Below are 15820 nucleotides of genomic sequence, written 5' to 3'. Positions count from 1 at the left end.
GATGAGGTGAACACAGAAGATGCTCTTGGAAGGAGGTTGCATGGAGTGGGCAGGTTTGGCTATAGAAGATCCAATGACAGGCCATCAGGTGCCAGTTAACTGCTGATTTCCCAAGGTCAATGGGCACGAGAATCACTGAGCAACCTTGTCAAAAAATAGCATATTTCCTGATCCAGGACTTCATTTGTGGCACCCTCGTGTTTGTAGTCCCCATGAGGGCTGTCAGTCATCCTCCTTGCCCCCCTCCTCTCATCCCCCTCAACAAGTCTCTTACACAGTGCACGGTGCACTCCTGCAGTGACTGGGGTGATAGGGAAGTGGGGTCGGGGGGCGGATGGGAACCGGACAGCGTGGAAACTGAGACACCATCATAAAAGTCACTGCAGCTCTAACCAGCTCTCCTGCATGACTTGCTCAGGAGAGCCTGCCTTGCTGCGAGGATGCCCGAGGAATCCCACAGAGGGACCACCAGAGCACATGGGGCCTCCTGCTGACAGCCAGCACCCCTTTGTCAGCCACACAAGTCATCTCAGGGGCAGATGCTCAGGCCATGGTCAAGTTTGCAGGTGACTGACTGCAGCCTCATTCAACATTGCAACACTGCCTTTTTGGAAGCCTGAAGCCAGCGGCATCTCAGCTAAACCATCCCCCAACAAAAGGCCCACAAAGCTCATGAGATGCCGCGGTATTTACAGTGATTTCAAGATACTGTTGACTTGCTTTTTGTGTCAAAGCTCCCCTTCCTTGTGTATTTTCCTATCTTCCATTTCATCAAACAGCAAGCTCTGTGAGGCCAGGGATTTCGTTCTGTCCACCACGTGGTCCCCAGCTGCTGGAACTGGGCCTGGCATGTAGGAGACACTTAGTATCTGCCAAGCCCTCCGACCCCAAGCCTAGAGAGGTGACCTGGGAGCTTGAGGGCTCATCCAGGTGTGTGGCTAGGACTTTCTGATGAGCCAGCATGAGGTCACAGGCCTCTAGAGAACAGGTTGGAGAGAAGCCCATGGATTCTGAAGATGCCGAAAACAAGGCTCTGTCACCCTGTGGGAGCTGAGTCCTGCTAGAACTCGCTCCAGTCTCCTGACCAGCTGGGCATGCCCTCTTTGTGCTCCAGAGACCACACTTGGTCACGACCCTGATTAGGTCACTGACACCACCTCTTGCTGGGACAGCAGTGGTGGAAGCTGCTGGGGCGGGTGGGGGGGAGTCTTTCCTCAGCTTTCTGGAAGCCCTTGGACACCCAAGATTGAAGGCTGAATTACTCCTGCCGTATTCTACACAAACAGTGCCACTGGCCAGAGGGTCACCTGGGCCCTATTTAAAAGCAGCTGCAGGTTTCTACCTAACTCGAAAAATGCAGACACGAGGACCAGGCAAGAGGAGAGACTGCCAACACGGGTTATTTTTAAGAAACTCCATGGCTTGCGGGTGGGGGCAGAAATTCAGCAAGGAGGCAGAAATGAGGCGATGGTAGCTTTGGCTGAGCCACGCAGGGTACCCGGGCAGGCTTGCAACACCCATAGGGCAATGCCACTGCCTCTTTCCTCTTGAGTTGCAGGCAGCAGAGAGGGGAAAAAAACAGACTGCAAACGAGAAGTTACGCCAGCCCTGGAAAACTCAATAAAGTCTTCGTGCGTAAAAGAGGCGTCCCAGGGCTGTCGCTTGACGTCAGGACGGGCCATGAACAGGCGCGCTCATTCCCAGGGATGGGCCCAGGGCGGGTGTGTGTGGCAGCTCTGTGGAGGCGGACGTCATGGGCATCGGACACATTAATGCAGGCAGCCAGGCCCACGTTTCCTTTCCAAAGAACAGCACTTGGTGTAGGCCCAGAGAAAGGGACTAACTGCACAACTAGAAGGAAAACGGTGGCCATCGGACTGTTTTCCCCCATTTTCCAAGCTGCCCATAAGCATCTCACAAAACTCAGAGCTGGAAAATTCCACTGGCTCCCAAGCTTTGCCTCACCCCTGCTCTGTCTGTCACATCACGGGACAGGTCCCCCAGCTGCCTCCACCTCATCTTGTCCCAGTGAGCAGTAGCCCTCGGTTTGGAACTTTAATTTTGTTTCTGGTGGCTCCTCTCCATCCACAGTGACCTGTGTGCTGAGCTCACCCAGCCTGCAGCTTCTGCTGACAAGTTCCAGTGCTCGCTAGCCTATTCTGTTCTCAGTCTCCATGCATTCAAACACCAGTGCCCCTGGACTAGCTCCATCAGGGTGTTTAGGGGACAAACTGTGTCTATGATGCAGCCCCTGACCTTGCCCCAGCCTTGTCCTCCTTCCCACCACCCAGCTGCCCACGGTCACTCCTCGCTGTCAGGCCATGGGGAAATGCTGCCACTGAGGCCTCTGGAGTCAACAGAAGGGGCTCCCACTGACCAGTGACGAGCCCAGGAACATCAGGGAAGGAAACAACTACTGAGCATCAACATGCACCCAACATGGTTAAACTGCGAGGTACTACCCCTGGAGCATGCTAGTGGACGCATTTCATGTCCTGAAAGCATAAGTGGGGAGAAAGGATCTGGTGTTTTCTGTGTGAACTTGCCTGCTTGCTGACTGAATCATTAGGGCTAGGACTCTAGTCAGCTAACCAAGCAGAGACCATGGGATGAGATCTCTCTAGGATCAGCCCACATGCCTTTGCCAGTGGACAGACTCAGGGTTCTGCATACCAATGGCTGCTACCAGCTCTGAAAGATTGATCCAGGGCCCAGTGTTGTGGCGAGGTAGACCAGCATCCCATACAAATGCCAGTTTGAATACACTTCAATACAGCTCTGTGCTTAATGCACTTGCGGAAACATTGAGTGGATGAAGGCCCAGGCGCATGGGCTCCTGCCACCTACAGGGAGACCCAGGTGGAGTTCCAGGCTCCTGCTTTGGTCTTGCCTGCCCTGGTTGTTGCAGTCACCTGGGGAGCAAATGGAAGCTCTGTCTCTCTGTGTCATTTTGCCTTTCAAATAAATCTTGAAGCAGAGGAGGGGGAGACAGATATCCGTTCCCCCATCTACCCCTTCTGATGTCACTCCTACCCTCCAGATCTCGAGAGGATGACTGAATGTGATCAAGTTTCTGGATGAAACAGGCCTGACAAGCAGTGGAGAACCTGACAAATGGCTTGGGGTGGCAGTGCCAGAGTAGACTGGAATGAGCCCTGGTAGTGAGCCCCTCAAGGGGCTGCAGGTACTGGGGAGCTGAGAGTCAAGGAGAAAAAGAACTCATTGCGGCATGACACTTCCTCCAGACTAGATGAGACAGACTGTTTAAGTTCACGTGTAGGAGGCGCATGAGGGGCGAGAGCATGCAGCTTACTGGTTGACACGGGCATCCCAGTCCAGACTAGCTGGTTCAACTCCCAGCCCTGGCTCCTGATCCCAGCTTCCTGTTAATGCAGAGACAGCAGGTAAGGTAAGGAATGGAGCTCCTGCCGCCATCTGGGGCTTTAGCCTGGCCCAAGAGCAGCTGCTCTAGGCCAAGCGGGAGTGAATAACCGGATGGGAGTTTGCTTTCTCTTTTGCTGCCTCTTAAATAAGAATCCTTTTTAAAAAAATTCATGAAATATGGAGAACATTTGAAATTTGAATGCTGCCTGATATTTTACAATAGAGTTCTTTTCTTTAGCTGTGATGAAAGTTTTTGCTAGCATTTTTTCAGAGTCTGTTTTGTTCAGAGACACATACAGAAGAGCTCATAGAGAGATTATGTGATATCTAAGATTTGTCACACAACATTGTAGAGGGAATGACAGGCCACACCGACACTGGCCATACACGTTCACTGTTGAAGTGCGGCGAAAGTTGCGTGGGGTTCATTATGCCATCTTGGTGACTTTTGCTTTTCATTGTGTGAAATTTCCCATAATAAAAAGTCATAAAAACGGTAGTCCACCCTGCCCCAGACACAAATCCCTCAACCTGGGCTTCGACACTGGAGGCTTTAAAGGCTTCCAGGTGTTGCTAGCATGTGGCCAAGGTTGAGAATGGCCACAGTATTCAGATAACAGACCCAGGCAGGACGCATGGAGGGAACTGGTCCGGGAGAGGTCAGGAGCTTCAGATGTGGTACCTGAGGTTATGGGGAAGACAAGCAAGGGACGGCAGACAAGGGCAGGGCCAGGACCTGACCTGAGCGCATGTGGGCATGCGCTGGGGCTGCTGGCTCTGAGGCCTGGGAGAGTGCTGAGTGTGCTGTGGACATGATGACCAGGGGTACGGGGCAGCATGTGGCTTTGGTGGAGGTATACAGTGGGCAGCTGGCTTGTGAACCCAGAGACAGACCCTGAAGCAGACACAGGAACATGAACCCTAAAGTCATACAGTATGAGGGGAGGGGATTTGGGCAACCCCATTGCCAGCTTCACTCTTTGCCCTTCCACCCTGATTCCTCCTTAGATAGAGACCCAAGGGGGCAGGTGGCCAGCCCTGGTGTCTACCCTGCCTTCCTGAGCAGGTGCCGGGGGACTCCTAGGCAAACCCACATGCTGTCCTCAGCCCACACAAAGCTATCAGCCCTTGTTAAGCAGTTGAGTGACCAGGACATCAAACAGGGCCACCGAGCCAGGCACCTGCAGAGCCATGGCTGCCAGGTGGCCTATAAATGGCCAGTATACAGTCATCCCGTGGACACTCACCAGGTGTCCACATGTGCGGGGCACCATGCTGAGCAGAGGTGGACAGAGCTCAGGACCTGCCCTCAGGGAGCTGGCACTTCAGTTGGAAGCACAGTGGAGACAAATAAATGCCAACCAACATTGAACTAGATGGTCAGCTGGCAAGTGACCACAGGACCTTAGATGACCCCACTTCCTGGGCAAGGCCTCCCCTGCTGACCCAGGCTCCTGGCAGCGGGACTTGACAGCATCACTTTATAGCAGCAGCAACAAGGCCCAGGGCAGGTTGTGGCCCAGCCGAGGCCACCTGCCAGGTTGAGATTCTAAGGCAGCTTTTGTCTTATCGACCACCTATTTAATCTTCGTGCTCCTCAGTCCTGAAGTGTGCCTTTCCCCTTGGGCAAAACTGGGAAACCCAAAGGCTCATTTCACCCCCACCCACTGCCACCCCACTGCAGGGACAGGGACTTACCACGGCATCCAGGAACTGAATGTAACCCTCCAGCCCGGGCCTGGTCTCACAGAACTGCCGGAAAAGCAGCCTCCCGATGGGCTGTTTGTCACATAAACTGCAGTAGTCCCTGTCTGCAGAAAGACAACAAGAGGGTGGTGAGACCCAGGGAGGACAGGCCGGGTGCTGAGCCCCTCCCCCGCCAGAGGCAGCCAGGTGACCAGAAGCTCCCGGGACCTCATTCATCCCCCAGGACCCTGGTGAGTCTGGAGGAAGACACCAGCCTCCCACTGTCTGTACGGAAGTCCAGCAGTTTTGGAGATGGTGCTTCTGTTGACCAATCAGCACGCTGCATTCCCTGATTAGCGGGATGGGGGCTGTGGCGCATGGTTGAGGCCCTGCAGGGTCTGCTGCGGTGTTGTCCACGCTGCCTCAGAGTGACCTTGAGGGTGGGGCTGGTGCAGAACAACAGAAGAGCTAGGAAGCCTTGGGGTCTAGTTGGCGCCCTGGTGAGGTCATGCATCTTTGGCTCATTCCACGCCTGCAGCCCAAACCACATCGGAAAAGCTGCTTTATGAGGTAACACATTCCCTTTGTTCAGGGAAGTTGGAAAACATCTTCGAGTTACTTGTAATTCATAGCATCCCAGTGGCTATGGTTTTTAGAAAAAACCAGCTTGTTTTTGCCCAACTGGAGCAAAGCCCAGTCTCAGGACGTTTCCAGTGACGAAAGCCCTGTACTTTCTGGCTGAGTGGCCAGAGGCATAGGGACCGGCAGTGATCCACCCCCAGTGACACAGTAGCCAGGAGGGCTCTGAAGAGTATACTACAGAACTCCACAGGCCCAGGCCATGACTTGCTGTGCTGCTTCAAGCCACTCACTGGCCCTCTCTGGGCCTCAACTTCCCGCTCTGTTCGCAGTGAGGCTGTGGGCCTTCCTGTTTCCTAGGACTATCATGACAACGGAATAAATGCATAGAAAGTACTCAGACCAGAAACTGTATCACCTAGTTCTATCATGGATGTGGGGTCTGGGGTGTATTCCATCCCCCTTCCTGCTCTCCCCATCTGCGCCAGCCCAGCCTAGTCTTCCCTCTGTCCTAGGGGAGTTGACGGCACAGAGCCAGGTGTGGGACTCAGCCTTGGCCAAGCAGGTCAGGGCACGTGGCTGAGCAGACCCTGGGTGGTGTCCTCCCAGGGCCTTTGCCAGAACTTTCTGGAAAACTTCTTATTCATCTATCCAGGATGCCAAGGTCAGCCAAAGCCACCGGGGCCATTTTTCCTCCACACACAGAGAACAAAGGCAGCCAAGGGAAAGGCAGAGCTGAGGAAAGAAGAGACAGGCCTGAGGCCAGCCTGTGCCCGGACCTCCATCAACCTGACAGGGACAGCGCTAAGCCGGTGGTGTGGGGTGCCTGGCTCTTAGAATCAAAGAGCTGGGCTGGGGAGTTTCACGGCCTGCTTCACTCACGGGTAAACTAAAGGCAGGGTCTACTTTCGCAGGAATCTGCCAGTTCTATGTATCACTTGCAGGTGAAAGTGTTCAAAAATGTTATCTTCTCTCCAGTGGATACTTTGACCAATGGGATGAGACACTTGCCAAGCAACCGCTGGTCCCTTCCCCAAGTAGTAGGCTGGCTCAGACTGGTCTGAGACCACTGCTTTCACGTTGGCCCTCAGTTGGGAGCATGGGCCTGGCCACTGCAGGCCCGAATAGTTCACAGACGGCTGCTCTGACAAGCATTTAGCCTCCGTGTGTGCAGTTTCCAAGCAGGAGGGGCAGGCTGTTGGAAGGGGCAGCAGGGGGGTTGTGCGGGTGAACAGACAAGATCCTAAGTGACAGTTATAAAATGTCAACTTGGATGAGTGTTACCCTCAGCCATGGTGGAACACCTGGTCTCCACAGCCTGCGCCAGGTCTGTAGCCCGCACCTGTTAGCAAGGTGCCCTGCACACAGCCTGGCTTCTCACCACCTCCCACTCCACCTGCTTCCCCAGGGGGAGGAAAACAAACCTTCACATCCTTTTCCGATCAGCCCTGCTCCCCAGCACAAACACAGGGCTAAACACCTTTGCACCAAACTCCAGTTTTATTCGGTTACGGGAATGAGCACCAGTGTGCAGTGTGACAGCAGCAAGCCTCCTCCTGCCCCCGTTTCCAACAGCAGTATAAGGTTTCCTGTCCTACGTTGTGATTCCTTAACAGTTCATCTGACAGCACTCTCCTCTCTCCATATGGCATTTGCTGTCAGTATGGAAACAAGGCTGTTACAAACTCGCAGTGCAGCCAACACCGTGTGGTTCCTACACAAGCTGTCAGCGCCTCGGCTCCCTGCCTCTCCCAGCATGGAGGAATGCAGGTGGAAAAGTCACTGATTCTCAGCCCAGGAGGGAAGAACAGGCCCAGTAGTCATCTGCTTGGACTCCTCTCTCACCCTCAGATAAATGGGCCCATGCCTGCAGAAAGGCACCCGCCCCACCAAAGCCATCAAATCCAGGCACCCCACTTGCAGGCCCTTTAGAAAGGGATCTGTGTTTAGGCTGGCAAACAAGGAAGATGAACTTGGGAATAAGGGGGGGGGGGACAGGAAGTGCAAATGGAAGTTTCCACTGCGGGAGAGGCGAAGCTGAGGGGCAGGGGACTTTTTGGAGCTGCCCCTGGCGTGGGCTGCTTCCCCAGGGGCTGCCTGCCAGTGGGGCCGAGATCCAGGCTACCAGGGCACCTGCCCACACCCTTTCCTGAACAGGGTCTGCTGGGGTGGTGAGAAGAGGTACCAGAGGGGCAGGAGCCTGTGCTGTTTGCCTCTCACTCTGGGATGCCGTGGGGCTGCTGCCCATAGGCACACACTGCACACATGTGCACACCCTACTTCAGGTCATGTCTCACTGGACTCTTGCTGCTGTCACTGTGTAAGATACAAGGAAGCACCAGGTACTCCCTGCCCAAAGTATCCACCCATAATCCATCCAGACTTTCTGCTTTGCACTTTGGGGTACTTTGCTCATTCATGAACTCTAAGGTCTCCTACATTGTGAAATAAGAAGGTCCCTTCCAGACCAGATCAACAGGCTTATTAGAAGGATGAACTGAGGTGCCTGTTCCGGTATTTTTATAATGTGGTCAGATAATAAACGTCAACTCCACTGAGATTGAAATAAACTATTGTATTGGTGAAAAAAAAAAAAAAAAAAAAAAAAAAAAAAAAAAAAGAAGGTCCCTTCCATTTTAAGTCTCTTATTGAATTTGACCCCTGGGGCAGGCAGGAGGCAATACACCTGATAGCCAAAGGCAGGTCTATGGTCTAGGAATCAGAGTGAAGGGCTGACAGCCAGCTAAGATGAGAAGGAGGCAGACATCATCTTGGGGATGCGATACATGGCTGTACTTGTCCATCCTAAATGCTAAGACACTGGGCAGAGTTCCCCAGGGAGACATTGGGGCCTTCTCTGCACCCAGGGGAGTGACAGTAGGCACGCTGGAAAAGCAGGGTGGACTCAGGAAAGGAGTTGTGAACAGATTCAATGTTGTACTTGGAGAACAAGAGTTTGGTAGCAAATGGATTCAAGCACAGTTCACAGAAAGGGGGCAGACAATCCCATGGAGCAGGCAGGAAGCCACTACCAGCTCAGGAATCCTTGTTGCCTGCAGAAAGGGTGGGGACACTTTCCTCACGAGCACCTGCATTGAAAACCACATGTGGTTTGTTCCTTCCAGAGATGCCCACAGCTGGGCTAGGGAGACGGGACTGCCATCTTCCTGTGGCACACTGGAAGCCAGCCATGCCCTCAGCCAGACCCGTTCCTACCAAGAGCAACCCCTTAGCAAGTAGAACAGGCACTTGCCAAGTCCTGGGTTTTAGCAGTCTATTTCCTGGCCACAGAGGGAGAAAGATCTGTGAATGTGCTAGGAAGACTAGTCACATAACCATATTCTCAGAACAAAACTACATAAACCAGTTGGAAAGCCCCCAGGAGGGCATCTTGGCAGAGGGAGTGCAGCCATCCTCTCGGGATGCTGGGTTAGTTTCAGGGGTACCCATAAAAACCCGTGAGGATGCAGAGTGGATGAAGAGTGGGGCGGCAGTGTCTCTGAAGGTAACACAGGCAGGGGGGAAACTGAGGACAGGAGAAGCGAAAGGCGAAAGGCAGAAAGAAGTGGGGCAGAGCCGCAAGGAGCAAGGAAAAGCCTGTGGTGAAGAGAGACCCTGGAGGCCCTGAGGGTGTGCTGAAGGATGGGAGAAGGCACACTGGGACAAGAATTCAGGACTGCGTCTACAACCCCTGCAGGATGCGACTGGCTTAAGCTGCCACTATAATGCCAGCATCCACTATAGGTGCCTGTTTGAGACCCAGTTGCTCTGCTTTCAATCCAACTCCACGCTAATGCTCCTGGAAAGCAGTGGAGGATGACCCAGGTACTTGGGCCCCTGCACCCATGTGGGAGACCTGGAAGAAGCTCCAGAATTCTGGCTTTAGACAGGCCCAGATCCAGCCATTTGCAATGTAAATTTGTATTTGAAGAGTAAACCAGAAAACGCAAGATTTCTTTTTCCCCTTTTGTCCCTCTGTCTCTTTCCCTCTCCTCCTCACTTTGTCTTTCAAATAAATAAATCATATGTCTCCCGTCCCGGCCAAAAAAAGAAGATGGACAGAAAGTGGTGAATTCTTTGTGTATGGATGGCGAGGCATGACAGGGCAGCTGTCAGCATGAAAAGTGAGGGGTCCATGAGGACGTACACATGCATACACACATGCACAGGCAACATGCAGGTCCAGGTCCTGAGTCACGGCACTTCCACCTCTGCCTCTGCCAGGTCGGAAGTGACACTTGTCAGCCAACAGAGGGTGCAATGAGACAAGAGGCCCTGCCCTCAGCCCCTTCACTGAGGGATGTCCTGATGCTTTGCCGAGACCTGCCCTCATCTTCCAGAGCGGCACCAGTGCTGATGGCCAAGAACATCATAGTGCACAGTCCTGGGCAGCAATCACACTTGCCTTTAGTGTCCACTCTGTGGACTTTGGACAAGTCAGGTTTCCTTCCCAGGCCCAGGAGTCAGTGAAAACCTCCACATCCCTTCTCAGCCAGTGCCAGCATCACAAAGGCAGATGATCACAGGGACCCACACAGGCCAGACCTGAACCAGGATTCCGAAGCCCTGGCCTGGCTTCTCGACCTCGGTTCTAAGGCAGGAATTAGCAACCTTCCCTGGGAAGGACTAGAGGTAAACATGGAGACCCAGAGGGCCATGGGGCTCTCACCAGGATTCGGCTCCGCTGTTGCAGTGACGACCTTCCCAGACAACACATATGCTGTCCACAGGCATGGCAATGATCCAGTGAGACAGGTTCAGTGCCAGGCCCAATGCTCTGCACAGTCTCTCTTTCCCTGGACCCTAGTCTTCCAGTCCTGCACAAGACGATGGTGACCCAGCCTCTGTGTCCCAGCTGCTTCCTGGGACAAAGACCCCACAGCGACCTGGAGAGGACCAAGGAGGCACCTTGAGGGCCACTGCAGCTGCTGTCGTGTGATGCTGTGATCAGTGGCAGAGAGAGGTGAGCTGAAATCAGGAGACCTAGCTACATTCCAAGATAGTCCAGAGTCACCAAAGTCAGATGCTTGCTGTCAAGAACCTAAATGTCCATCATCTGGTAGATGGGACAGTCAGACAGCAGCACAGTAACAATCAGCAACACTCAGCCACAGGAAGGCTCGCACACAGCACAGATTCTCTCCAAAGTGCTACATCAAGTTGAAGGGCCAGATGCCCTGTTGAGTACACTCACCTGACATTCTACAAAAAGCAAACCAGGAGAGTCAGAAACCAGACCAGAGACTGGGTGTAGGGTAGGCTTAAGGAAGGAACTTTTTGGGAAAATGAAAATGCTCTATGTTAAGATGGTGGTGGTTGAATGAATTCCTTGTATCTACCAGTCAAAAGGCAGTGAAGTTGGGGGTGGGGGAGCATTACAGTGACATAGTAGGTCAATCTTCCACCTGTGGCATTGGCATCCCATACGGACACTGGTTCATGTCCTGGATATTCCTCTTTTGATCCAGGTCCCTGCTAATGGCCTGGGAAATCAAGAGAGTTTGGTCTAACTCCCTGGGCTCCTGCATCCATATGGGAGACCTGGAAAAAGCTCCTTGCTCCCAGTTTTGGAGTAGCCTAGCTCTGGCTATTGTGGCCATTTTGGGGGGAAGTGAACAAGAGGATGGAAGATCTCTCTTCCTGTCTCTCCCTATCTCTTTCAGTAATTGTGACTTTCAAGTAAAATAAAAAAAATACCTTAAAAGTCACAGAACTGGACTTCTTTAAATTGTTTTATGGTACAGTTTAATAGGCACTGGGGTCTTCCTTCCCCCTCCCCAAGTTCCCTCCTCTCTGTTCTCTCCTCCAGTCTTTTTTTCTTTCTTTTTTTTTTTTTTTAAGATTTATTCATTTTATTACAGCCAGATATACACAGAGGAGGAGAGACAGAGAGGAAGATCTTCCATCCGATGATTCACTCCCCAAGTGAGCTGCAACGGGCCGGTACGTGCCGATCCAAAGCTGGGAACCTGGAACCTCTTCCGGGTCTCCCATGCAGGTGCAGTGTCCCAATGCATTGGGCCGTCCTCAACTGCTTTCCCAGGCCACAAGCAGGGAGCTGGATGGGAAGTGGAGCTGCCGGGATTAGAACCGGCGCCCATATGGGATCCCGGGGCTTTCAAGGCGAGGACTTCAGCCGCTAGGCCACGCCACCGGGCCCTCTCTCCTCCAGTCTTACAATGAGTGTCTTTTATGGGTTTTCACAAGTCCATCATGATGCCACTGGGGTGTCTCCCAACTATGTAGGAGATTGCCAGTCATTTTGTTGTGAATCTATCCTTGTAGTGTAAGCATGATGACTTACTTCTCTCTAGGAGGTGCAATAAGGTAGAATTCACAGATAAAATCCTTAGATTTGACATCATATTATCTTATATTAGAATAAACATGATATGTGACCTTTTGGGATTTTACTCACTTCCCTTAGCATAATGGTCTCCAGCTCCTTCTATTTGGCTGCAAACAACTGCATTTCACTTTCTAAAATAACCGAGTAGTATTCCATAGTGTAGAAGAACCACAGTTTCTTTATCCAGTCCTTTGTTATGGGGCATTTAGGTTGCTTCCATGTTTTTGTGATTATTGATTGTGCTGCAATGAACATTGGGGTGCACATTGCTTTCTCGTGTAACAAGTCTTTTGGATATATTCCTAGAAGTGGTTTTGCTGGGCACATTTTAACATTGGTGATTGTTACTGTAGATAAGTACTAAAACTTTAATAAAATGAAACGAAGCAAAGAAAACAGGAAAGTTTGCAAATCACCTGAGTTCTCTGAGCTTGTTTCCTTGTCTACAAAACTAGAAAAACCCGACTGTTGCCTCACTCTAGGGTGGCTCTGCTCCAAGTGGGGGCACCCCAGGTCACCAGAACCTGCGGAAAATGCAGCTTTCCCAACCTTCTCTTGGGGAGGACCGTCCTTGACGGTCCACTGGGGAAGACCAGCATAGGCTGACACTTCTGCCAAGGTCACTTCACACACAACTTTCTATGTGAGTCTGACCACTCCTAAGGGCCAGGAGCCCAGTCTCCCAATTCTGCTCAGGCACATTGGGGACAGCACTGTCCAGGAAGCCCCATTTTTTAAAAATTATTTATTTGAAAGATTAAAAAGGCAGATAGAAGTTTCCAACCTTCGGGCTCACTCCCCAAAGGCCAGGCTCAAGCCAGGAGCCAAAAATTCCATTCTGGCTTCCCATGTGGGTGGCAGACTCAAGGACTTGGGTCAGCACCTGCTGCCTCCCCACAGTGCACGCTGCAGGGAAGCTAGCACTGGGAGTCAAACTTGAACCTAGCTACTCCAATATGGGATGCCGATGTCCAAAGCAGCACTTTACCTATGACGTAATCAAACACTGACTCACAAACCATGCTTTCATTGATAACCCTTTCTTGGGAAAACCACCTCTTTCCCCAGCCGCAACAATTCTCCAAGGGAAGTGCCAGCTAGCCTCACTGGTGTAGACGCCCCAGGCCTTGGCAGCCTGAGTTCTCACGAGCATTTTAAGCAAAACACAACACTGAACAGTTAAGGCAAGTTGTCTGATTTCTCTAAGCTTTAGTTCTCACCTATTACACAGAAAAATTCAAATCGCTGGTTCACTTTAGAATGGCACGGCTCCAGGTGTGGGCACATCCATGTTACTTGGGTGAACATGCAGATTCTCCTCTTTTTGTTGGCTTCTTTCTCTTGAACTTCCACTCGCACTCTACAGAAAGTCACTTTTTTCTTTCTCGTGTCTTGAACCCTAAAGCCCATACAGGGCTGGAAGTGCCGCCTTGTGGTCATGCAGGAAGACCTGCCACGTGAGGCCTGGATCCAGCTGCACATGAAGCATCTAACCTTGCACCTTGCAATTTCATAAACTGAGAGATCTCCTTTGATCCCAAGGCACCATGATTTGAGTTTCAGTCACTCGCAATCTGAAACATGCTAATGAACCTTCTGAGTTCAAAGAGCATCTGGGAGACTAAGAGTGAAAACCTGTACCTGAGGCCTCAGCAGATAGCAGAACACTACACCACATGGTCATTGCCACCAGCTGTGACAGCTCGGGTAAGGGATTTCTGTCCCATGCCTCCATTCTGATGCCAGAACTCTGTGGTTCCTCAGAGTCACAGCACTTGGCCCTCCCTGCCAGTGCCTGGAGGCAGGCCTGGTTGACTTGCCCAGGTGTGGATCCTGCCTCTGTTCTCTGTATTGGAGGTTTTCTCAACTAGGGGTGACACTGGCCTTGACTGGGGGAGCTGGGGAACCCATGAGTACTACTGACATGGAGTACAGGGAAGCAGTTAGGCAGCCCCAGCTACATGGAGAGTGCCTGCCTCTCACTGGAAGGGCCAGCTTTGCAACACAGGCTTAGACAAATCCCCAAAAGATGATGAGAGTTAGCCCATGGCCAGCCGCAACATCTGTTAACCTCAGCCCCACAGAGCACACAGTGTGCCCTTCATAAACAGAAGCCATTTACACAGATCCTGGCTCCTCTGGAATCTAGCCTGTACTCCTCTGAACACTCAGAATGCAGCCAGTGAGAGGGGACTTGGCTTCCCATAGGTCCCAAAGGTGGCCCAGAGTGACTCTGCTGTCCCTTGAAGGCTCTGAGAGGGCAGGGGGACCGAGCCGCATGTTCCAAAGGGGACATACCTAAGGGCAAAACCTCAAAACCCAGCCAGTTCCTTCAGGACGCATAACACCCAGTGGACTCAGACGTGGGCAGGATACGGATAGTGGACAGAAATAAATGCTGTCATTGTTTTCATTCTTTCCCGGTGACATGAAACGGGAACACACTTTCTTAATTAGGAGCCTGTGCCATGTGGACACTTGGAGGGCAACCAGTTTTCTCCAGCAGAAGGCAGCGAGGACAGTGTGGCCCCCCTCTCACAGCCACAACACCCAAGTGCTGTGCCTGCACCACCCCCAACCTGGGTGTGGTGGGGGTGGGGGTGCCTGGCGTCAGTCCCTGCAAAGGGGAGCAAGGGAGTGGAGGAGGTTGTGGTGGGGAAGGTGGCTGTGAATGGAGCCTACTTGGACCTGTTTGCATTGTTGCCGCAGGCACTTCTTGAACTTGGGCCAAGGAAAACCCGCCTTCCATTACAGAGCTAAGAGCAAGAAAGCACTGGACTTCCTGAGGAAATGGAAACGCTAACATCGGAGCCCTTGGAAGTGAAACCACATGGTTGGGGAGGGGAGGGAGGGTGCTGATGGAGGCGCCAGGAGCCACCTCTCTACCAACTTTGTTGTCCTGTAATACCAGGTTGGGGTTGGGGCAGGCAGGGTGGGGCTCGAACAGGGGTCATAAAGCCACTTAGGAAATATGTGAGGGGTTTCTCAGGCCGAGGCCACACTCCAGGTCTGAAACAATGCACGCAAGAAGTGGTTTGGAATCAGCTTTCTCCTACCAAGTCCTGCCAGAGCTGGCAAAAACAATCTCAGGCGTTCGCTTGGCGGAAAGAGCTCTGTGACGTGTGGCCTGCTGAGATAGTGTCGCAGCCACAGGCCTGGCACAAGGATCAGGGTCAGGGGAGCATTTGGTTCTGGGTCAGCCACAGCTCTGTGTGTTCCCATTGCTTCAAGAAAGCTGCCTTGCTGTGAAGTGAAGATGACACAAACACACCCAACCCAGCCCCGTCCTCCTGTGCCCCTTGTCTCCTCACTCTGATCTCCAGTTTTGCGCAATGTCTTCGGATGGTCTCGGGTCTCTCAGCCCAGATCTGACAAAAGTCAGTGCACCTGCAGAAGCCACATGTCACCACTCTGGGCTACAGGACATTTGGCCCCCAGTTGCCAGGTGGTGAGGAGGGAGAAAAGCACAGAACAATCTACTCTGTGGATTTGTGAAAGAAGAGCAGAATGGAGCAGGGTGCTCATGGTGCCCGGGCAGCGGCCCGTGCCTGCTCTGGCTCTCTGACGGCGTGAATCCTTCCCAGGAGGAGGAGGAGGAGGCAGGGTCTAGGGCAAAGGCTGGGGACACGGATGGACAGGATATGGCCATGAGTAGCTATCACAGGGCCCCGAGAGTCCAGCAGGGACCTCTCTACTTGTCGTCAAGGCCAAGGAAAAGCAAAGGACTGTTCTTTCACTGGCAAATGGGATGCACAACTGGGGTGAGTCAGTGGAAGGGTGGTGATGGAGAGGAGACTGAGGCCTGGGCAGGGCCATAGGCAG

At 52.5% G+C, this 15820-nt stretch overlaps 1 protein-coding gene across 2 annotated transcripts in view; it reads right to left on the bottom strand.

Annotated features, from left to right (window-relative positions):
- Nucleotides 1–15820, bottom strand: part of GRK5 (G protein-coupled receptor kinase 5) — a 190466-nt gene that overhangs the window by 41664 nt on the left and 132982 nt on the right. For both annotated transcript variants that reach the window (XM_058671570.1, XM_058671571.1), the window contains exon 3: nt 5083–5195. In XM_058671570.1, the coding sequence (XP_058527553.1) occupies nt 5083–5195 (113 nt within the window). The remainder of the gene's footprint in view (nt 1–5082; nt 5196–15820) is intronic.

Source organism: Ochotona princeps, chromosome 13, assembly GCF_030435755.1.
Source record: "Ochotona princeps isolate mOchPri1 chromosome 13, mOchPri1.hap1, whole genome shotgun sequence".
Classification (NCBI taxonomy): domain Eukaryota; kingdom Metazoa; phylum Chordata; class Mammalia; order Lagomorpha; family Ochotonidae; genus Ochotona; species Ochotona princeps.
The sequence above is the reverse complement of the archived record's forward strand: the minus strand, read 5'-3'. Positions and strand labels throughout refer to the sequence as shown.